This window comes from Tetrao urogallus (assembly GCF_951394365.1).
Source record: "Tetrao urogallus genome assembly, chromosome: 10".
NCBI classification, from domain to species: domain Eukaryota; kingdom Metazoa; phylum Chordata; class Aves; order Galliformes; family Phasianidae; genus Tetrao; species Tetrao urogallus.
The window spans coordinates 4,626,432-4,649,870 of NC_136823.1; the positions used below are offsets into that span (position 1 = coordinate 4,626,432).

The 23,439-nt window shown below is 38.7% G+C and overlaps 2 protein-coding genes across 2 annotated transcripts in view; both read left to right on the plus strand.

The window, feature by feature from the left end:
* Window positions 1-3,391: 3,391 nt before the first annotated feature.
* Window positions 3,392-4,816, plus strand: HRH1 (histamine receptor H1; the record flags this gene model as incomplete). Its single annotated transcript, XM_079540493.1, has 1 exon — window positions 3,392-4,816. The coding sequence occupies one exon, from the start codon at window positions 3,392-3,394 to the stop codon at window positions 4,814-4,816; it is 1,425 nt and encodes a 474-aa protein (XP_079396619.1).
* Window positions 4,817-12,513: 7,697 nt separating this feature from the next.
* Window positions 12,514-23,439, plus strand: part of ATG7 (autophagy related 7) — a gene marked incomplete at both ends in the record, with an annotated part of 35,165 nt that continues 24,239 nt past the window's right edge. Inside the window, 9 exons of the mRNA XM_079540588.1 lie at window positions 12,514-12,691; window positions 12,928-12,982; window positions 14,439-14,556; window positions 15,691-15,768; window positions 16,288-16,404; window positions 17,932-18,081; window positions 19,430-19,518; window positions 20,589-20,710; window positions 21,663-21,753. Of these exons, the coding sequence (XP_079396714.1) occupies window positions 12,514-12,691; window positions 12,928-12,982; window positions 14,439-14,556; window positions 15,691-15,768; window positions 16,288-16,404; window positions 17,932-18,081; window positions 19,430-19,518; window positions 20,589-20,710; window positions 21,663-21,753 (998 nt within the window). The remainder of the gene's footprint in view (window positions 12,692-12,927; window positions 12,983-14,438; window positions 14,557-15,690; window positions 15,769-16,287; window positions 16,405-17,931; window positions 18,082-19,429; window positions 19,519-20,588; window positions 20,711-21,662; window positions 21,754-23,439) is intronic.

A 23,439-nucleotide genomic window follows, 5' to 3' on the forward strand; every position in this document is an offset into this window, starting at 1 on the left:
CATCAGCTGCCAGCCGGATGAAGAGCAATTTGTTCCTCAGTGTTACACCCCACAACTTTCTGACAGCAATCAAACTTTTTCAGGGAAAAATTCTAGATACGTTATTTTGTATCCAGAGCGTCCGGGTGGGGGGGGAGGGGGAGGATAGTGGAAATGGGGGTGTACTGGGGCCATAACTCACTGCAAACCTGTACTGTAAGCAGCTGTTCGTTTTGTCTCCCCAGCCCTTCCTGTGCAGACACTGAGTGGGAATGATGGAGAGGAACTGGGCTTCTTAGATGAGCTGCTCCTCATTTATTACGTTTATCTGCAAGACACCAGGCTCCCTAGCATTAAGAGGCCTTGGGCTCCACCAGTTCATTTTAACTATCTGTATAAGATCTAACAAGCAAATTATGACTGGAGAAGAGTGGGAGGTAGCTAAACTCAGTGCACCAGCTATGCATCACTGTCCCCCCATCCCCCAAACAAGGAAAAGGGGTGACTTTGAATGTTAAATGGGTTATTGCTAAACAACGAATTCCTTCATGTATTACTACAGTAAGGTTACAAGATGTTTAAAAAGATTAATAGCTCAATATCTATTCTGAATTGGAGGCTTCTCTACCCTCTCACCCTCTCCCCCTCCCACCTTTCCCTCCCCCCCCCCCGAAGGTACCCAAGTGAACTGAAACTTCGCCTTTCAGTAATAGGTTTTAGCTTAAAAGCACTAAAAGTTCATTTGAATTGCAATTTAAGATCATTTTGGTGAATCACTAAATACTGGGGGAGTGGGGAGGGGCAGGTGGTGCAGAGGAAGCGGTAGGAGGAAAATTCACGTTTTTCATCTGATGCCCTAAGGGATTCAGTCTCTTTTATAAAAAGTGTTAAGATCGCTACTCTGAGACCTTCTTTAAATAAAATAAAATGAATTATATGTACTATAAAGAAATTTCCTATTATGAATTGCAATATTGGCATGATCACAAACTTGACTCTTGTCTTCTGTCTTCACTTATCCTGACTAGAGCCTAGCTCTGATAAGAGAGGAATTCTAACACTTTTCTTGAAAAGGAGCAACATTAAATTCTTTGCTATGTATAGTAAAACTAGAGAAAGAAGAGAATGCCTCGAAGGATCTGGTTCAAGTAAATATTTCTCGGAATTTAGTGACTTCCCCGTAAATCAGTTCTCTCCTCATTTCCAGTATTTCCTCAGAACTCAGAGAAGTTATTCATAGATGTCTATTCATAGAGTCTTCACAAGCAGCTAACACTGTGTATCAGACAGTAGAGCTTCCTTTATCCAAACCTAATTCAGTTAACTTAATCCAGTTAGCTCTTCTGGTTTCAATGTTTGCAATGAAATATAGGCCCACTGCTAAAGAAGATTGATCAAGAATGCCAGCCAAAACTGGAAAAAATCTATCATCTCCTGATAATTTCAACCTAAGACACATAGACTTCAAAAATAATACATTCTTCTTCTTTTTTCCCCAAAGAAATATGTTTTATAGTATAATAGTATCTAGAAAATAAGTTGTTGTTTAGACTACTGAATGCATGTGTACATTGACTACTCATATTTGGGAAAGTTCAGTTTTACAATATAAAACTGAATGGTCAGTCATCAGAAGGCAGCAGCACTATGGAGCTGGGGGTGGTATAAAATAAAAACATCCAGACTTCCAATGGGTTTCCAGGTATTACTTCATGGACACGAATCATTTTAGATGTTTGATTATAATATTAAAAGTAACTTGATCACTTTCAATTTTATATGCTCTACACAAATTCACCATTTCATTTGTCAACTCAAGAACCATTCTCTGAAAAACAATACTGGTGTGCTTGAGTTTCCTCACCTTCTTTTGTTCAGTTAAGCATCTCCAGGGATAATTTCTTTGTTTTTTCTTTTTCTAAATTGTTTTCAGAATGTTCCTATGTCAACAGCACAGAAGCCACTGTATTCATTGGTTCTGCTGGTAAGTAATGAGCCTGCAACTGTGTTCCTGCAAATTAAGGGTCTCCAGACTATGAACCACATCCAGGCATTTTTTCTTTTTGAATAAGCAGTGTTTCCCTAGCCAAGTTTCTGTCAGTAATTGAATGCCAGGAGATGTTTAGCAATTAGTTCCTGATACTATTCCTGTAGCTCCTATTAACTGTACAGGCCAGTATTACTTATTTTCCCCTCTCCTAAAAAAGCAGGTAAGGAGCAGGTAAGCAGCAATCAGAAAAGATTGCTGAACCTCAGGGAAGCTGGGGTGAAAAAGGAGAATATAGTGGCTGTGGCACTAAGATGTATAGAAATGCACAGGAAAATACAATCCTGTACTCTTCCCCCGTTTTCAACTATTAAAATATATCTCTAAGCATTACAATATATGGTTTTATTTGCCTCAGTACTGAACAAAATGAGAATTCAGCAGAATGTGTTTTGAAATATACCAACTCCAGAGATAGCAAAGACGTATCTGCTCTGTCCTTAATTATGCATGGAGAAATAATGCTTTCAAAAAGTCAATCCTAAGTTAAATTGAAAATCCAAAATGGAGTTAAGAGCCCAGAAGAAGGTAATGAATTAACAGATACTGGGTAAGCCTCAGTAAAAACTCTAATTCTTGTAGGCTTTCAACACTGGATTTTAAGAGAAAGAAAAGATATGACTTTTAGTTAAGGAGTGTACCATAGTGTACCATAAGTACACTAGGGAAAACATTTAAGGGACTTACACATGAACACTGTGTGAAAGCACTGATAAAGTGTTTATAGGCACGAGCATTTAGAGAATAAGGCTTGCATGCCAGAAATTGTAACCATTCTTTACAGAATGAAATACTTTGCTCCTCCACTATTACTCATTAACTTTTGAGCAGTTACAGAATTTTAGAAGAGCATTTCAACCCATTCTATATAAGCCAAACCAAACTTCACAGGTCTGAATTTAGTTTTGTTTTCTAGCTTCTATTCTGGTATGGTCTCTTCATATTAAAAGTATTGATTAGTAGAAAATTATATGCTCATCTATGGAAATTAGTTAGGAAATACACCGGTTTTATGTTTGTACAATTGAATCCAACTACTGCCAGTATTTTCTGTTCACATAAGGATTTCTCCACTCAAGAAAGCATTTTAGATGTACATTAAACTTCAGTAATTTTCATAGGACATTTTACATTTTAAATTACTCATTATATAAAATATTGTAGAAATATGTTGTGTAGGGAAGACCTAAAAGGGAAAATGATAAGGACTGCAGAGATTGAGCGTATTTCTTTTCTTTTCCAGAGTTCCAGCATTAAAAATTACAAAGCAACCCAACACATTGTCACCCAGGAGTGTAAATCAAGATTGAGTTTCCAAGTCTGGGGCATCTTCTCTGATTTTCATTCTCTGCTGTTGTACAAAAGATGTCAAAAAACACAACAGAGAACTCAAATTACACTCACATAGTTCTTCTAGGTTTTTTCCTAGCTAGCATTTCACTGGTCACTGTTGTCATGAATGTATTAGTATTATGTGCTGTGAAAACTGAGAAGAAGCTGCAAACAGTTGGCAACTTATACATTGTTAGCCTCTCTATTGCAGATCTTATCGTTGGTGCAGCTGTTATGCCCCTTAATATTGTTTATCTCCTAAACCATGTGTGGACTCTGGGCTTAACAGCATGTTTGTTCTGGCTGTCAATGGATTATGTGGCCAGTACTGCATCTATTTTCAGTCTCTTCATACTATGCTTAGACCGTTACCATTCCATTCAACACCCCCTGAAATATCTCCAGTATAGAACAAAAATGAGAGCATCACTGGTGATTTTGGGAGCTTGGTTGCTCTCTTCCTTATGGATCATCCCAATCCTATGGTGGCGTGATTCTGCCAATGATGAGAAAAGGAAAGGAAAAACAAACTGCGAAACTGAGTTCTCTCATGTCACTTGGTTCAAAGTGTTGACAGCCATTGTCAATTTCTATCTGCCCTCTATCATAATGTTGTGGCTCTACTGTAAAATATTCAGAGCTGTTCGAAAACACTGCCAACAGAGAGAAGTCGTCAATGGATCATACTGCTCTTTCTCTGAAAACAAAAATGTAATTCATGATAAGGCAAAGGCCAAGCAAAGTATTTGCCTCCGAAAGCAAAGCATACATGAAAACACAACTCATAAAGACAAACAGATGTCGTCTGAGTGCAGAAGTATGGCAGCAAAACCGCTTTTCAGTAAGGCTGACAAGTCTTCAAAGGCTTTTGTTAGCAGCAGTAACAGCAAAGCCTTTAAATCCAGTTGTTTGCCTCCCACCACTGCCCAGTCTGAGCCAGATCTGGATAAAGCAGGAAAGAAGAGTATGTGTGTAGAAAAGGACAATAAACATGAAGAGGACCCTCACTCACAGGACAGCGACGTAAGTGCTGCATCAGACAGCGATACTTTCACAGACAACGTGCCTTCTGGAGAGCAGCCCAATCCTAATCCTGATAGAGCCTGCATTCCTCAGGAAAATACAGAGAACAGGGATTTCAGAGGACTGACTTACCTGAGGAAAACCTGGCAAACCCTACATACTCATTCCAGAATACATCTTCGAATACAGCACGTGAACAGGGAGTGGAAAGCAGCTAAGCAGTTAGGGGTCATAATGGCAGCCTTTATGCTGTGCTGGATTCCCTATTTTGTGTTATACATGGTAACTGTTTTCCAACACCGTGAACAGTTTTACAAATTACATATGTTCACTATATGGCTCGGCTATGTGAATTCCACCTTAAATCCATTCCTGTATCCTCTTTGTAATGAAAATTTCAAGAAGACATTCAAAAAGATCCTTCACATTCAGTAATATCACACTGGCTTTTTTTCTGAGCTAAAAAGCAACCCATAAAATCAATCAAATGAAATGTTCCAGTTTCAAAGGCAAATACTGTGATAAATTAGAAGGCTTTGGAAAACTAATTTATAAACAAGTGTTGGTAAAAGTGGGATATGTTCATATAACAGCTTCAGCACGTTTGAAGAATGAATTCTTATCAGGAATCCAAAAAGCTCATTAGCCAGTCTCAGATCTGTTACACTATTGTAAATATTTTATGATTTGAGATTCTCTCTTTTGTCATATAGAACTAACCTGAGTGTACAAAAAGAGATCATCAGGGATTATAAGTTATTCAGCTATGGAAAAGGCAGAAAGAGAACACTGTTTCTGTGACCGGTCAAAGATTTTTTTTCTTTTTTAACTTACTGCTTTGAACGGGGAACACACTGCTTGTGAAGAGAGGTCTTCTGCAGAAAGAGGTACTTTGCACAGTTAAAAAAGAAGCTTCTATTGTTTGAAGAAATCTACACTGTTTATTTATAGCTTTCTCCAAGTCATACACTTGTTTGGAAGTCATAGTTTAACCTACAGTATCTACTTAATATCAGGCTTGCTTCATTTATACCAGTACACTTCAACTTCACTGAAAAGAGAAGTATTGTTTGTCCTACACATTTTGCTAAGACGTTCCGAACTCAAGATAATATCAAGAAGGGTAGGCTGTTGTCTCTGACAACATATATTCTTTCAGAATATACCTGATTGTGGCCTATATGTATTTTATTCCTCCTATGACTTGGCAAATAGCCTAAGCATGCAGAAGCAATGCTAATGCATATTTTTATGACAGGCAAACTCTTCTCGCTACAGTGAGACAAAGTCATAAGCAGCAACTCAAGCTTGCAAAATAGGAAATAAAATACATGAAGTATTTTTACCTTTCCTGTCCTTTACTTACGTAAGTTGTGCTGTAAACACTGTTAAATATTTTAGAAGAAGCAGAATGATAGAATACTTATGGTTGCAAAGGGTCTCAAGAAGCCACTTAAATGCAGCCTACAACTCAAAGCTGTGCTTTTGCAGTATCCTCAGGGCCTCATCCATTCAACAACACATTAAAAGGGCTTCCTTTGAAAAAGCTGGAAGGCAGCTTTGACACAGAGGTTTGCAGGTTTCACCCTAGTAGCTCAAGTCATTCCCTTATTAAGCCATCCATTTCACTGTTTCTAAGTATGAACAGCGCAGTGAGGTAAACCCTACTTTCCAGTCAAAGGAAGAAAACATAGTTCCTTAGCAAAAGAAAGCAGTCACCTACATTACATGAGCTGATGATTTAACAGAACAGTTATATCAACATAAACCAAAGTCTGCAGATTGGGAAGAAAGATGCAGAATTGAGGCCAAGGAGATCTCTGGTCCTGTATGATCCAAACACGTCAAGACTGTACATTTGTGGTACACAAGTGAAGCATTCATTTCTGTACTGTAATGGAACTAAGCGAAAGAAACATTTTGAGCAAACACTAAATCTGACCTCTGGGGCAGAATTGCTATGGGACTCCAGTCAGTTTTAAGAAGACCAGAACCAGGGGGGCTGGACTCGATGATCTCTAAAAGTCCCTTCCAGCCCCTACAATTCTGTGATTCTGAGATTCTGTGATATCTTCAGCAGCAGATGTCATATTCGTATATAGTAATGAATTGCATTTAATGGTGAATGTTCCATACATTTTATGAAAGGTGACTGGTGAGGCATCCTGAAAGTTCACTGTGAAAAGAATATATTCTCCTTTGTGGGGGAAGATTAACTGTGAGCGAGTCACCAAAGAACTTACCAGACTCTTTGATAGACCTTATCACTGTGAAACCTCGGGAGACCAGTGTGTGACAGAGAGCAAACTGTCTTTTTGCCTACAAGGGTGAACAGGAGGTTCTTTTCTATGCCTTGTTAATCTTGTCACACTTAAGAAACCTTTCCTCCTTTATCACTGTTGTTTGGGAGAAGTTAGGGTCGATTAACTGATTAGAGGAACTGTTGGAGGAACAGGAATTTCTTGTTTGTAAATGAGTGGTATATAAGATGTATGTTGAACACAATAAAGTACAACTATTCTGATGCTAAAAGAAACTGTGAGAACTCTCTAACTTGACTGAGCACCGACACTCATTGTCCTTTTGCTGTGTTGATGTATTTACCACTCTTAGAATGTTTACTTGCTTCTGAGAACAGCAAAGGTCTGACAGAACCGGAGCTGTTTTAGCAGAGTGCTGTCACGTGTTTGGTGGGAAAAGTGAAATGGATGTGCTGTGTAATATCTTTTTGCATCAGAAGAGAAAAATGGGAACAGTTGCAGGAGCAATTCTCAATTCTATGTTCTTACTGATCTTGAGCTACTTAGAGTCTTTCTGTGCCACACATGCCTATTTTGCAAGTGAACGTGACAAAACTTAGAACAATTAAACACTTAAGACATTTGCATCATGCTTATAATTTTTGGATGCAGTACACTAAATAAATGCAAAGTATTATTATCCTTTCCGTTTTATATCTGTTAAATACCTGAGCGTCAATAGATTTTTTTTATAGTACTTAACATTAAATGAAGGCCTAGTATCCACAGTTTTCTAAGTGGTCAGCTCGATTTTGGAAAAATGCACTAAATTAATTAACGTAGTCAGTGTATCAAACAAGGTTCAGAGATTGATTAAATTTGGTCTTAAGTAGTATTCAGCAACGACTGCAATCAGAAAACTCTAATGTAGAAAAAAATATGCCAAAATATACAGATTGTGTGTGTGTGTATATATATATATAAATTAGTAACATTCATTCAGTAATTCTGGCAACTTTTGCACTGCAGGAACAGTGTCTGCGCAAGTAATAAAACAAACCTTTTAGACCACAGAGCAGCAAATTTTGGAACATACGCTCTGATTCAAAGCCATTCACAAACTATTCTTAAGATCAATAGCCATTCTGCTCTTTTTTTTCTTTTTTTTTTTTTCTATTATAATGTGCAACAGCAATTCTATATAAAATAGATGGTAATTCAGGTGTGCACTAGGGAAATAAAAAAAACAGGATAATGATTCAGCTGCAGTTACTAATGCATAGCAGTAGAACATGATAACCCAGGGGCTACCTAGATTATCAAAAAGCGTTGATTGTGACAATTGCCTTTTCTGACTTTACAGCGTGTTAATAAATGAAACAGCAACTATAACAAAACCAGTGAAATAAGATCACCATTAAAAATCAAAGCGTATTTCTGGTATGATTAAAAACTATTCAAGTACAAAAGAAAAAAAAATTAAACAAATAAGCTGCCTGGATGATGATGATGATGATGATGATGATGATGATGATGATTTAATGTCCTTTCAGTTTTATCCATAATCTAAATGTGCCAATTACAAAGATGGGGAAAGTTGTCATAGTAGACTTCTCTGATGTGATAAATAAAAAAATAACGAAACAGGAAAATTGGAGACTTCCTGTCTTAAGCTTCCAATTAGCAAAGTATGTAACAGGATTTATCAGTTTCTTCTACTGAGAAGCAGAGAAAAGCAAATCAGGGTAAGGAATGAAGAAACCTACTGCCACGTGGGGCCAAGCCTCCAGGCGTGGTTTCCTGCAAATATTTTCAACATTTTCCAGTTAATAATCAAGGTCAGAGGACTCACAGTTTTAAGTGGACATAATGAATTTCTTGGACTGAAGTTCTACTTTGTTGAGGGTGTGGTTAGAGCAACCAATTTTAAGAAGCAGAAAAATACACTCACCCTTCCACGTTTCTTTGTGTCAGTGAGGACATCTAGAGGGAAATGAGAAGAACTGTGGGATTCTGTGTCAAGTACGAAGTGGCATGCCAGTTTATTAAAGGAGGGGTGCAATTTGTAAGTGGATCCTGCCATCTAGTATATGTTTCATTCTCTGTATTATTTAACTCCTGCAAAGCTGCCATCCAGGGAGTCCCCAGCTCACAGTGATGTAGCTGGTGGCATGCACAGTTAGTCTCTTCCAGGTACAGATTTCCCATTTGACGTGTCCTTGCTGGCCTTGGTGAGCTCCTCTCAGCCACAGCAGGGTGTTGAGGCTCCTCGCAGAGCCCAGTCCTGCAGCATTTCAGCTGCTGCCCTCACTGTGGTGTCATCCAGCCTGGTAATAGGGGTGTTAAACATTACCAGCACAGGTCTCAACCTGCCTGAAAAACCAATAATCCTCTGCTGGCTGTTTTTTTCTACCTGTTGAGCACAGCATTCTGTGCCCAAAATCTGGGTTTTAAGAAGCTTATTGACCACCCATTGAATCCATTCCTTGCTCAGATTACTTCTCTTGCCAGGTCTCATTGAAGGTAAAGGCTTCAGAGACAATGCTTGTATCATGTTAGGGACTACATATAATGGCAACAGCTGCAGCACCGAGTGTCACAGATGGCATACCTGGGCTGAGGACATTTGCTGACATAAAACTGGGAACGTCTCCAGTATTCAGCCAGCATGCTTTTATATCGTTTATCATTCGTATGATTCAGCTGACTAAATATGCTTGATAAATCTGGAATCCTTCAACGCTTCACCAGCACATCAGCACCTACTCAAAGCATAGCTTCCTTGTGCAGGATGGTCAAACAGTCATAACCGCAGAGGAGAGGGTGGGTTGTAAGTCCGTATTACTTCACGAGCCGTAAAGCGAGCGCACTTTGTATCTTCTCGCCTATTCATGCAGTTGTTACAGCGTGTGCACTCTGGACGGCACAGAAAAGAACCTGCAGAATCGGTTTGGGCTGGGCTGCCGCGGGCACTACCCCGCACCACGCCGCGCCGCCACAAGGGAGCAGCGCTGCGCTGACTGACATTCCCGCCTCAGGCGGAGCCAACGGTCGGGCGCGTGCGCAATGGACGCTGCTCCGCTGCACGCCCGCTCCCTTCCCGCCCTCCTCGTCACGTGATAGAGGTACGGCACCGTCACGCTTCGCGTCAGCTGGTAATGCCGGAAGTACTGCGCGCTGGAGCCGGTGAGCGGCCGTGCGCGGTTGGGGACCGTCTGGCGTGAGGAGGCGGCGGTGGCTGAGGGGCACTGAGGGCGTCTGCTGCCTTCAGGCTCCCGGCTGCGTACCCCGAGCTCGCCGTGCTCCGGGCTGGTCTCGCTTCCAGAGCGGGAGTTAGGGTTCTGTCACGGAGGGCGGGAGGGAGTTCGTCCCTTGCGGTGCCGCATTGAGGAGGCGGCGTTCCATTGCGGGGCTGTGCGGGCGGCGCCTGCCGCGCTCAGGGCTGGCAGCTGGCGGGGCAGCTCGTCTGCAAGGCGAGACGGTAGTAATATTTCCTGGAGGTGCCCCAGGCCGTGGAGGAGCCCTGGGCAGCCGAGCTGGGGGGCAGCAAGCCCACAGCAGGGCTGGGGACTGCGAGGTGCCTTCCAACCCAACCCTGCTGTGATCCTGGAAATAAGGAAAGCTTTCCGTGCTCCAAAAATAGGCTTGATAACAAGCATCAGATAAGTTCAATGTCTGGCTCAGCTTTTCTGAAAAAGCACCTTAGGTAGTGCTTTGCCTTTGCTCATAGAAAGGAGGTCTTCAGAATATTCTCTGTTCTGTAACACAGAGTGGGGTTTTATAGAAAATGTGGGTTTTAAGGTGTTTTTGTGAATCTGGTTTAAAACCTGTAACATCATGATGGTTCCAGAGGATGCGTGACTGCTAATCGTGTTCTTATGGCAGATTACGTCCTCCCTCAAGGACAGGACAGGTGTTACTGAAACAGCTGCTCTGTGGTTTTCTGGACATATTTTGCAATTAGACTCATCTGAATACCTGTATGTTTAACTGCAGATGCAAGAACTTGTACTTTTTTTTCTGGCTGTTGTTGTTCATTGCACTTGTTAGATTTCCTGTCAGTTACAGAACTCAGGAGTTATCTCTAAAGTGTATTGGTAAACCTTCTTGCTTCAAGCTCACTTTGCAGCTGAACTCTTGTGAAATTCCAGATTTCTGATGTCTCTTTATTCCTCACATTCTCCTTGTGACTGTTAGAAGCCATGGGTTTCTATCTGCAAGTTCTACAAAATGTACCTACAACACATTTAAATGTAACTTGTTGCACAAAATTTAACGTACTGATCTTGTATAAAAAAGCGCTTGAGTATTTGCATGCAAATGCATAAAATTATATTTTCAAAAGTGTCAGTAGATCAGAAATGATTGTCTATTCTGTTCTGTTTACACATATATAGCATAGTGTTTCTTAACAACAGCTCTTTAGGTACAGGAATAGTGGAATTAAGTAGGGTCTTGAAGTTCATTTGCAGTGGATGCTTTTAGGCTAGTATTTTCAGCTCCTGGTACGTGGCTGCTTGGTGTTGGCGTCTGGGTTCTTGGTCATTTAAAATATTCGACAGTACAGTTTGTTGGGTGTGTCACGTCCCTGTAGTTAAATAAAATGGAGAAGGAGGATAAAATGAAAGCTTATTCCAAAGGCTGAAAAAGAACAAATAATTAAAAATGAGTAGATCTCTCGTTATAATAAAGCTTGTCTGGTGGAGTAGGCATTGACTTCATGTTGCTTTTTGTTATAAATTGGAAGAAGTGCTAATTAATACTTTCCTGAACTTGCTTCTGAAAACAAACCAGTAGGAGGAGAAGAGAGTGTTTATGGATTGGTTTCACTAGCTGCCTAATCAAAACTCATTAAAAGTTTTATTATAAGCATTTTGGCATGACATGCATTGCAACCTGACTCAGTTGTTGCTAGTGCCTTTGTGATGCGTGACTGTTTGCTTGTCTTATGATGAGCAATCTGTATTTTTTTTCCTAGTATTTTTTCTTGAAAAACAAATGCTGTAGGGTTTAATATTTATTTATTTATTTAGTAGTGAAATTTAAACTAGCTGGTTATTAATACGTAAGTATATGTGACTTTTACATCTTCAGTGCAGGAAAAGCAAGTCTTATTAAAATGATCAGAAAATGCCATGCAGCTAGCTCTACTTTGTACAGCCATTGTATAGTCAAGTTTTCAAGAAAACTTTCCTTATGCAAATAGAAGTGATATGAGAAGATATTTTTAAACAAGCTGTGAAAAATTTATGATGTCAAAATTCTAGTTATTAAAAATAAAAAACTGGAAAAAAAAAAAAGAAAAATGAAGTGAAATTAAGCAAGAAGAAATGTCACCTACTCTGTTTAAAAGAAGACATTGTGACAGAACCATGTATCTACCATGATGGAACACATCAAACGTGTAACAGAAAAATACATTTCACAATTTACCCAGAAATAAGGAAAGTCTTTAAGGTAGGAAAAGGAGATCATGTCTATACTCTTAGAAACAGTAACATGGATTACGTCCAAATAATTTGCTTGAGGAAATATTGTGAAAGGAAAAATGTTACTGTGTCTTTCTGATTAATTTGAGAAATTCTTTCAAAGAAGAAGCTGGTCATTTGGTTTGGCAGTTATTAAGAAATTAAAAACATCGTTTTCTTTTCCCCTGTTCCAAAAAGCATGAAGAAAATCTGTGAAAGCTGTTTTCATTGCACCAAGCTTCTTAAATTTTCAAGGAATAACAGTTTTTTTTATACTTCACATAAAGTGTGTGTAGTACATAAGTGTATTTAAAAGAAACTTGAAGTAGTTAAGTGTGACATGGTCATTGGAGAATATACTCAGACAGCTTATCTGCTTTTACAGAATTCTCTTTGCCTGTATGTTTAATAGTGAACTACAGTCATGGCAGCAGTCAGCAATGAGTCCCACCATCCTGTGGATCCTGGAAGTTCGAAGCTGCAGTTTGCTCCCTTCAGTAGTGCCTTGAACGTAGGATTCTGGCACGAACTAACCCAGAAGAAGCTCAATGAGTACCGATTAGATGAGACTCCAAAGGTTATCAAAGGGTACTACTACAATGGTAGGTAGAAACTGAATGTCTCTCTTAGTAGTTTGGGTTTCTCCTGTTGTTCCTCTGAATATTCATTTAATGTGTATAAGGTATTTTGCTGAGACATTGCTAGGATTAGGAGCACTGCTGAATGAGATGGGAATTCTGGTGTGTCCATGGGTGTCTTATAACCCTAGATTAGTTTCTCTAACTTTAAAACATATGTATTGTAGTTTAAAAGATGCATGTTGCTTCTTTTTGGCCAGGCGATCCATCAGGTTTCCCAGCTCGTTTGACGTTGGAATTTAGTGCCTTTGACATGTAAGTATGTATTATGCTTTACCCTAATTCATATGTGGAGAAGCTTTCCTTGCATAACAGTAATGCTTTTCCAAGTATGACTTGGAAAAATTCTATAAGAGATCAATTCATTTTCTCATGAACTTTATAACTGCGGAAAGAGTATTTGTGCCTTGGAGTACTACTCCCTGTTTTTGAAGCAGTGTATTCATCTGAAGGGTCAAGCTTAAAATACACTGACAAGTCTCAGTTTCACTTAGTGTTTATATGTGTTTATATAATACCCTTTTTTCCCACATTTCATAGACACTTTTGTCTAAATAATGATTTCAGTCATCTGATTTCTGGTTAAAGCTTTCTTAATATCTTTATAAACTAAATATTCTTCCTTAGAATTAAGATCTCAAAATAGCTTTTACAATCCTGGTTGTTACATTGTAATATCTTTGAAAGCAATATTTAACCTTTGACTGAAATTTCCTAATTTTGCTTTTACTCCCAAGGTGAAGCTTGAACAAAGTTGTTCTGTGTACACAACAAAAGTGAGATGAGAGGAAATCTTTTTTTCCATCCAGTTTTCACTTTGAGTTAATTGCCTAAATTAGTATAACTAACATAGGATCTGGATAAATGCCTTCATAGTCAATGCTGCTTTTCTTTTTTTTTTTTTTTTTTTTTAGTTGATGGATCACAAAGTTGGAATCTCAGAATCTCAGAAGCGAATTCTCAGGATCTTAGGAGTTCTAGCAAGGCATAGTGTTTTTTGAGATAATTTCACAGGACACAATTTTTATCTAAGAACTTTTTGATGTTATACTGAAAGTGTTTTCAGCAAAGTGCATTTGGAAGAAGGCTGTGATATGGAAACATCAAAATGATCAGTTTGGAAGAATGATGTTAAAGGAGTTAAATTAATCAGGTCTATAAAATTAGCTACAAAAAATTTTCCATTATAAAATAATGGAAAATAATCCAGCTACAAATCCAGCTGATGTTACAAACTAGGAAAGACACTCAGGCATCTGTCCAGATTAGACTTCCTTTGTGGTGTCCTTTTCAACTTAGTTTTTTTAACTGAGTATTTCTTTATGTGTATGAAGTATTGACGTGTAAAGTTCAGTCTTAATTCTTTCTTAGTGTAAATCACGTTCATCATTAATTGTTTGAATTCACTTTTTAAAAGTTTTCCTTCAACCTAATTCAGTACTGCCTTGCTAGAAAAACCCAGATTCCTCATGAATTTTGAAAGCATAATGTGGATGCTCTCTTCCACAGGTTCTTATGACAATCCATATTTAACAAAGCATTATGATCAGAAAAATGTTTTCAGTGTTGCTTTCATTAGCTTTTGTTACTATGCCTCATTGTTTTCCAGTTTCTGGACAATTTTTCCCCATAGGAGAGCAGTTGTTACTACTATTGATCATGCTGAAGACGTTAGTACACAATTCCCAGTGTTCTTTTGTTTTTAATTCAGGAATGCTGCAATACCAGCACGTTGCTGTCCTGCTTTTGGAACATTGTATAATACCAACACTTTCGAGGCTTTCAAGTCCTGTGATAAAAAATCACTTTTGGAAAAAGAAGCAAATGAGGTAATGTTAAAATCAAATCAGCTGGTTGAATGGTAATTGTTGAGTCAAAGCCTGAGCCACTGATTGAGCACCTGGGGAAGGGGTCTGATGAGCCCTGGGAGCACAGGTGAAGGCAATTCAGCTGTGTGTCAGGAAGGGGTGGAGCCTGGCTGCACCTCTCTTAGACCTCACTGAAGGGCTAACTGCCACTGGGGAGGGACCTCTGGTAGGAGACCTCTTCCTTGTGGGGTTTTCCCTGTGAGCCTGGATCTTCAGACATGGGTGAGCACTTTTCCTTTCTTTTTGTAACGCATTTTCATTCACACTAGTCCCTTTGTCATTACACCTTCTGTATCACCATTCCATGGGGTTGATCTTTCTGATTGTTACATTGGTAAAGAGATGGTTTGGAAATAGCCGGTGAATTGCTTTACAGTCTCTGACCCAAATATTAGAGAGTCTGTCCAAATTCACCCATGTGGTTTGGATTTAACTTATTATGGTGGGAGTTTGATACTTGCTTTTTTACCATTCTTCGCAAGAGAATAGCAAGTTGATAATTATGCTTGGAGATCTTTTTTTTTTTTTTTTTTTTTCAGGCTTCTACAAAGCTGTGCTTTAAATGCAGTATGTACTAGAGCTGCCAGTGACTTGCATTCTATAGATCCAGTTTTTGATTTGTTACAGCATCCAGAAATCAGGAAGTGTCTAGTTTAAACTGAATTACTGTAGTTCATCTATCAATGTGACAAAGTGATGGGAAACAGCCAGAAGTTTGAGATAAGGCAAGAGAAAGGTGACTGCCAAAGGAAGGGGCTTATCTGCTTGTTCTGTAACCAACTAATTTAAATGTTATGGTTTAGGGAGAAGAGCAAGTCTAACAAAGGCAACCTTTTTATTTTTGAGGTGCTATACTTTGACTGGTCTTTGATTCCTTGGATTAGATTTATTGGCTGCCTGCTGTCTGTGGGTAACAAAGCTTTCATGTATATCTTTGCTCAAGGCCTGGTGTGGTGTAGTACTTCCAATTAATGACAGGCACAATGCAGTTACTTTAACTGTGTTCAGAGAGTTGAGGAACTCTTAGAGGTCTTATACTCTTTTTCTGTTTGTTTCTCAGTCCTTTCTCTTCTTTCTATCAACTATCAATTACAGATATGGGAATCAATAAAATCTGGAGCTGCACTTGAAAACCCTCTGCTCTTGAACAGGTTCCTGCTGTTGACATTCGCAGTGAGTAATGATAATGTATCTCAGAGCATTGAAATGGAAATGTAGTAGTTTCTTCTTAGGAGAACTTGTGTATTTGTAATACCATATTCACGTTATCAGGGTCATTCTCAGACATTTTAAAATATCTCAGAACATTTAAAAAAATTCTGAGGCCTTTCTCATGTACACATGTAAAAGATTTTGTAGTGTATTCTTTAAAAAATGCAGGTATCATCTCAGATTGCAAAATGTATCTGAATATGACTGCCTTGCAAGTATTAGTAAAAGCAGAGCAGCTCTCACATTTAACATATTTGCAATTTTAGTGCACAAAGCTCTAACACTGAAGTATTGTACACAAATTGTCTGCTGAAGTCCTGATTAGAAGGATATGTAGAGGAAAGAAGTCTAGTATGCTCGGTTTTCTTTCAATTCATGACAGTGACTTGTCAAGTAAGAACTATGGTTAGTACAAATAGAAATTTCCTTTAATTTGTTTGTTATCTAATCTTGGTTTTTTGTTTTTGTTTTTTTTCCAAGGATCTGAAAAAATATCATTTCTATTACTGGTTTTGCTACCCTGCTCTCTGCTTCCCTGATGGAATACATATAGTTCAGAAACCGGTGTGTCTTGGTGACCGGTTCTCTTTAAATCAGGTATTCTAAATACCAAGTGTTATGAACTCTGTAGCACTGAGTAGATTTCTTGCCATAAAGCTTAGTGTTTTTATTAGCATGTACTGGATTTTTAAATCTAATTCCTTTTTAAAATCTTCTCTTTTCTTATTCTCACTTGTAGTTTACCCCGTTTTTTTTCTGTACAAAATCTCAACATTGCCTCAGCTTTAAGTTAGATGCAGGCATGGCAGACAGCTCTTGAGGGGAGGTAGTTACATGGCTGTGTGTATGGGAACTTCTGAATCATGGCCTGAACCACTGATTGAGCACCTGGGCAAAAGACCCTGGGAGCACAGGTGAAGGCAATTCAGCTGTGTGACTGAAAGGGCTGGAGCCTTGCTGCACCTCTCTTAGACCTTGTTGAGGGGCTGACTGCCACTGGGGATGGATCTCTTTCTGGAGATCCCTCCTTGGTGAAGCTTTCCCCTGTGACCTGGAATCTTCTGATCCAGGTGAGCAATCTTCTTTTCTTTTATAGCACCTTTCTATTGTGCTGGTCCTTCTGTCATTGCACCTTTGTTGTAAGGCCTTTTCCATCGTATTTATCTGTCCAATTGCTACACAGTATTTTTGAAACTGACCATTGTTTAATGAAAGGTTTTAAAAGAAACATTCTGTGAGTGATCAGGAGAAATGACAAAATTCTTAATAAAATGCATGATTTGACAAGAAAAATGTTGATAGGGAATAGTTTAGAGCATCTGATGATGTTTTGCAGTTTGTTTCTTATTTCATTGTGAGAGGACAAAAAGTCAAATTTTTCCAAATACCTTTTTTGACTGTGACAGGAGTTGATGTGAAATTTGGAGTGTTTTTTTGATGTTGTAGTAGTCCATGAGAAACAGTTTTCAGTTCTTTTTTTCTCCAGTGGAAAATACTTGCCTCATTCCCAGAATGCCCTTATGTTACTTCTGTAGTAATAAGTACTGTAACAGTATTGTCATTTTCCAAAAAAATTTGGCTAAATGTTGGAAATGGATAACAAAATAAACAGGGTGGTGAAGTCTCTATGGTGTAATAGTGTGATTGATGTTTGCTAACACACAAGACTGCAAGAGTACAGGTCTTCTACTTTGGAAACAAATCAGAGAACTTTTGCTAATAATAGAGGGGGTAGACTTACTTGCTTATCAAGCTGTTGTAACTATTAGAATGAGCTTTCATTTTATGGTTCTGTTTTTTTTTCTGTTGGTAGATCAGTTTGCTGCAATGGTTACAGTGTACCTGTTTCAAATTTGCGTTGACAATTGCAGCTTTAGCAACTCACTTTTTAATCTATTATTGTGGTAATGATAGACTTTAAAATTTCAGAATACACTGTATTCTGTAATAACTTGGGTGAGATAGCATTCCTGAATTCTGTAGCAATTGCACCGAATCATAGAATGAATCACAGAATGCTCTGGCCTGGCTTTGAACGCTTCCAGAGACGGAGCATAAGGATACATGTCAGTGTTTCCTTATAGGAGCGTTACAACTATTGGTTTCAATTCTTTTTGCTTTTAGATTCAAGCACTTCAGAAAGCGTATGATGAACTTTGCCAGTCAGAAGGGGTTACAGCCTTTCCTTATTTTTTAATCAAGTATCATGACAATTCAGTGGTTGTATCTCCACTCAAAAAATGGGATGGTTTCTTTCAAGACCAAGAGGGAAAGGTAATGAGTATTTTGCATCTGTTTATAACTTGCACGTACTTAATTTACAAGTGATTTGAAACATACATGTAATACTGAATTGGGCACGCTTGTTGGCCAATAAATGCACTGGGTAAACAGCTGATGACTGGCAGCTTGGCTTGACTTCTGTGTCAAGAGTTAGGTGTTTACATCCTTATCCAGAAGCCAAGTTGTATCAAATTAATGAGCAGCTTTAAGTCTGAGTTCTGCGTGCTCTTTTTACTAAAAACTGAGGTTTTAAAAAGTAGTGTAAGTGCAGTAGTGGGTCACAGGCAAGCGAGCACTTAATTAATATAGGGATAGTTTAATGCAAGATAAATCTGTAATCATTTGGAACGCATTTCTTTGTTAATGTTCTTTTTTGAAGAGATCTGCCAAAGAGCTATCAGATGCAGTTTCTTGAATGAGGTGACTCTGAAATTTGTCAGTATTTCCATGAGCCAGCTGAACTTGCTCCCCTAGAAGAAAAATGTATTTGTACTGCTAGTTTATTAAACAAGGTCAGCTTTTTAACAGGTCTCATGCCTTCTTGAGTCAGCAAGTGCAAAGCAGCAGCAGTGTATGGCTGGAGGAGGGACAGGGGAATGGACCCTTGCCTCCCCTGTGTTTATGCATTAGATTTTGTCTAATTCATTTCAGACTGTTCCTAGAGGCACCTCACTGATGTAGAAGAGTTGCTGTAAGTTTATCAATAGGTGAAGCAAGAACTGGGAAAGAAGAGCTCTGTAGATATGAGAGAGACGGGTAGCTCTAGTGATGAACGAGTTCAAATTTTCAGCATATCTAAAGGTAGTGGCATCTTCCTGACTTCTGGTTATGTTTTAGTTCTGCACTGAATGTAAAGTAATCAAGTTTAAGTGCATCGATTAAGTGCGTGGTATTACACCAGTTGAAGATGAGACAGAACATCCAGTTCCTTATATATTATATCTCATCTTGAAGGATTGGCTTTATGCGTTATTTTTATGTTGTTTTTTTCTCCTTTATTTCATGCTGGATTGACCCCTTTCAGTTTTGGGTCATACCAAAATCGATGCAGAATTTTGTTTAAGGAACAAGGCTTCTGTTATTGGGCTTTCCTCACAATGCCTTATTTAAAGCAAGCTAATATACTGTAGTGAAATGTGTGAATGCTCATGAAGAAGCTGAAGTGAGAGCTTTGAAAGCTCTAGCAAATGTTTTCCTGAAATCTAGTGGGACCATGCAGAAAATGTATGTAAAATATGTATGTAGTACAAATATTTTGCGTTAAAAATGCCAGGTATGCTTTAGTGTGAACTGAGTATCAGTATTGATAGATGACTTCTCAGAGCACTTTCATTTGCAGGTGACAGTTGGAGTTTATGATCCATGTAATTTATCTCACTATCCAGGATGGCCACTGCGAAATTTCCTGATCTTGGCATCACATAAATGGTATCTCTTCTATTATTTTCCACAGAGATATATGCTATTGATTTGTATCAAATGAAGCATTTTTTCATCCATGGCAATTTACTTGCATCATGCACCTGAAGCTTAACTTTAGTCTCAAAAATATGCAAAAAAATATATGAAGGAAAATAAACAAAAACGCACAAAAAAGGCAAAAACCAACTAGTTTTGACTTCGACATTCCTTGTGTTCAGTGATTCTGGATTTGCATGTTACTGTTGTAGTGGAACTGTTATGGCATGGCACGTGGTGAAGGGGGTGGCTGGCCCAGGAAGAACAGGTGCAGGTGGTTCACTTGTGCTTCCTGTGTGACCAGGAGCGGACCCTGGGTCCACCCATCCCTGGGTTCATCTAAGGGCCAGCCTCCAAAGTGAGGACATCATCTGGATAAAGGCCACTTCCTGAGAAGGAGTGTTCTTTAGCCAGAGACTCTGGTCATCGATTGGGCAAGTCATTATTTTCCTGTCCATGATTACTGGTATTCCTAACAATACTTTGCCTGCTATCAGAAACAGCTTCAGTATCACAAACACTAGAAGCAGTTTCAGGGAAGCAAATCAGGAAGTAGAAAAGCTCAGGTACAGAATTTTCTGGACTGAAGGATGTATAAGTACCCAGAGTGCTTTATACATTCTAAGGTTCGTTGGTTTTTAGGCACTGAAGCTCTAATTCTTTGACTTTTGGAGTTGAATTGTGAGGGGGAACAAGGTTATTACATCAAGAACTGAAAATAATTCTTACTTTTGCCTTGGGGAAGTGCAGGTATATGTCGTGTTGCTTGATATGTTTACTGATATGGTTTGTCCAGCAGCACTGAATAAGTGACAGAGGACATACTGTTTAGTGTCAGTTCATTGGAGTTGTCTCAGCAGAGTGTGATCGTTTACGTGTGCTAAACAAGTGTGTTTATAGCCAGTGAGAGCAGTAGTGTTCCACTTAGTCAGAATCTACAAAAGACTGAAACTGTGTAGTAGAGTTAAAATAAGTTCCTTTTTTATGGGGGGAAAAAAAAATTCATGTCTCTTTGTATGTTTTTTTTTTTTAATTGCCAGGGGCAATATTCTCCAGTCAATTGAAGTGCTCTGCTTCAGAGACAGGACCATGCAAGGGGTGAGAGACATAACACACAGCATTATCTTTGAAATAAAACTTCCACAAGGAGCATTTGGCCCAGGTAACCCATTTAAAAGAGGAAAATAAATCCCTTTTCTGTTTCTTTCTCCCCAGTCACCATGAAGATAGGAAAAACAACATGGTGAAATCACTGCTTACACTAAGTTATTTCAAATAAATTGAAAATTATTTGAATGTTCTTTAAAAAACAAGGGTGAATAGGCTTCCTTATTGAATTAGTAACAGGATTTGCAGGATTTAAGGAGAACATCTGAGGAAAAAGTTATTGTGGAGATATGGAAGTCAGGTAGCAATTTGTAGTATCTTATATAAAGTGATTTTAAAAAGTCTTAAATTTCTACACGGTCCCTCTGCAAATGCTTATGATAGTGAATCTGTGTGTATTTTTCTGTTTACTTATAAAACAGTGGAATTCAGTCCCATTATGAAGTAGACAGATGTATTTTAAAGCAATCAGTTTGTCACGTTAGAACAAACTCAGACTAAATTTCTGTCTGCTGAACAGTCTGAACTATTTTTCTACCTTGCCTAAGAAGTTCTGGGTGCTTTACATGCAATAGCTGTGAAGTGTTTAATTATTGTAGAAATAGCATGTGTAATTCTCTACTGAATTTACAGTTAGAGCCTAGGGATCATGAGGTGATTGAACTACATGAAACTTAGTAGCGAATTCTGAATTTACTGAGAGCTAAACATGCTGATCTGTTTGACATTCAGGATCAGTAGGCTTGGTAAGGATGATATAAGGATGATAAGGATGATGATATTTCCACCTTAGATATAAAGCAAGCTAAGCAGGCAAAAGCAGCACATTACACATCTGGTATTAAATCCAGCAACACTTGCGTAGCTGCATAAACTAGGTTAAGGTGCAGCTTGTTTCCCTAAAGGCTTAATTTTTTTCCAGTAAGTTTAAATCAAACAGAATCTTCTTTTCCTATCCTGTGGTATTAAGGGTTTAATTTCTTTTTCCTTCTTTCTTCATGAAACAGATTGTCCAAAAGCTGTTGGATGGGAGAAAAACCAGAAGGGAGGCATGGGTCCAAGGGTGGTCAATCTCAGTGAGTGTATGGATCCAAAAAGGTTTGGTTTTCATTTTCTGAATTTCTGTAGTTTCTTTTCTTGGGTTTTAGTGATAACAAGTTGAAATGTGGAATGCAAGAATTCTCTCAATCAAGGCAGTGGTGCATACACTAAATGTTTTGAAGATTATGCAGTAATATACATATTGTGTGATCTTTGGTTCTAGTGCGGATTTGCATCTTGTTAGAGCAGAGTGCTCTGTAAACAGCAGACATTTCTGCAGTTTGTGACTCTAGCTTATGTGGAAGCATATATGGAGCAGGGGGGTATAGCTGAATTCTTCCATGTAGGAAAAAATGGCATCCACTAGCATTTATTGATGCTTGCTGAACGTTTATGGAGACCAAAGGTGGTTATTATTGCAGTCAAGCTGCGGGTGGTATGTTTCTGCAGTTTTGACAGCAGTGTGAAAGGGAAATAGGGTAGAGAGATGGGCCTAAAAGAACAGCAGCAACAATCTGATGAGAAACAAACTAAATTAGAAATCGGAATGCAAGGAATGCAACGTACAATAGTATAATATAAATAGAATTGGAGCTAATAAATCAAATGAGTGTCTGAAAGCTGAAGGCCTTACTCTGATGGTGAGGTGAGATGATCTAGGGAGCTCACATGTTGCTGAGATCAAAAGGGAAGGTCAAGTGACCTGTGAATGTCTTTTATATTTTGCTCTGACTAGAAGTGGTAACGGAACATCAAACAGTCCTGTTTGGGGGATGTATCACTTCTCGGGCAGGTACCCAGAACTGGAGCATTAGGTCTTTAACTCCCCAAGTACTACGTGATGTTATGATGTGGAACACCGATAACCAAGAATCATAAAACCACAGCTGTGTCTTAATCAACTCATCCATGTGAATTGGAAGATTATGACCAGGGAACTGCTTACAGAACTGAATAACATCTTCAGTGTGTTGGAAGCAGTGGTGATAATGTTGAAATATTGTAAAGTTTGTGCCAGGTGGATCCCATAAGTACTTAGGAACAGGAAAAACACCATATACATGTTTCTCAGGACTTATGAGGCTGGATTGCATTCTTACTGGTGAGATTTGGTGTCACCATTTTGAACCAAAGTCAAAGCATCAGTCCCTGGAGTGGCAGATAAAGTAAAGTGGTGATCCTTCCAGATTTCCTGGAACCCCGGTAAAGCATCATCTCTGATGGCTGCATCACCATGCTGACTAAGCTGAAGGCTTGAACTTACGGAATCGGGCCAGAAAAGACAACCTGAACAGATAATATCTATTCAGGCTGATGAAATATGGTCTATGTGGCCAATGTTCTCCTAGCAATAATGCCATCACAGCAGCTATGAAACAGTGGATCATATCTGCTGGTGCAGATCTTGACGAGCACAGCATGCAGGCTCTTGTTCATTGCTTGCAGACTTCTCCTATGGCTGTTATGGTAGTGATTTGCTATTCTTTTTTAAGCAGTGCAGAGTTTTTACAAGAACGTTGTTAAGAGATGTTTAGCCAACGCATTCCTTACAAGAGAAAGTTTCAAAGAATATATCTGGTATATTTAATAGCTAGTAAGCAATCTGGCAAAAGAGTAATTGTGTTATGTATGTACCTAAATATCTCAATGGCAGAACGGTTAGAAGAATTTATAGCTAGTGCTCTTCGGAACATAGCATTGTGTTGTCTCACAAGTGGATGAACAACAGAGAAAGTTGTTTCA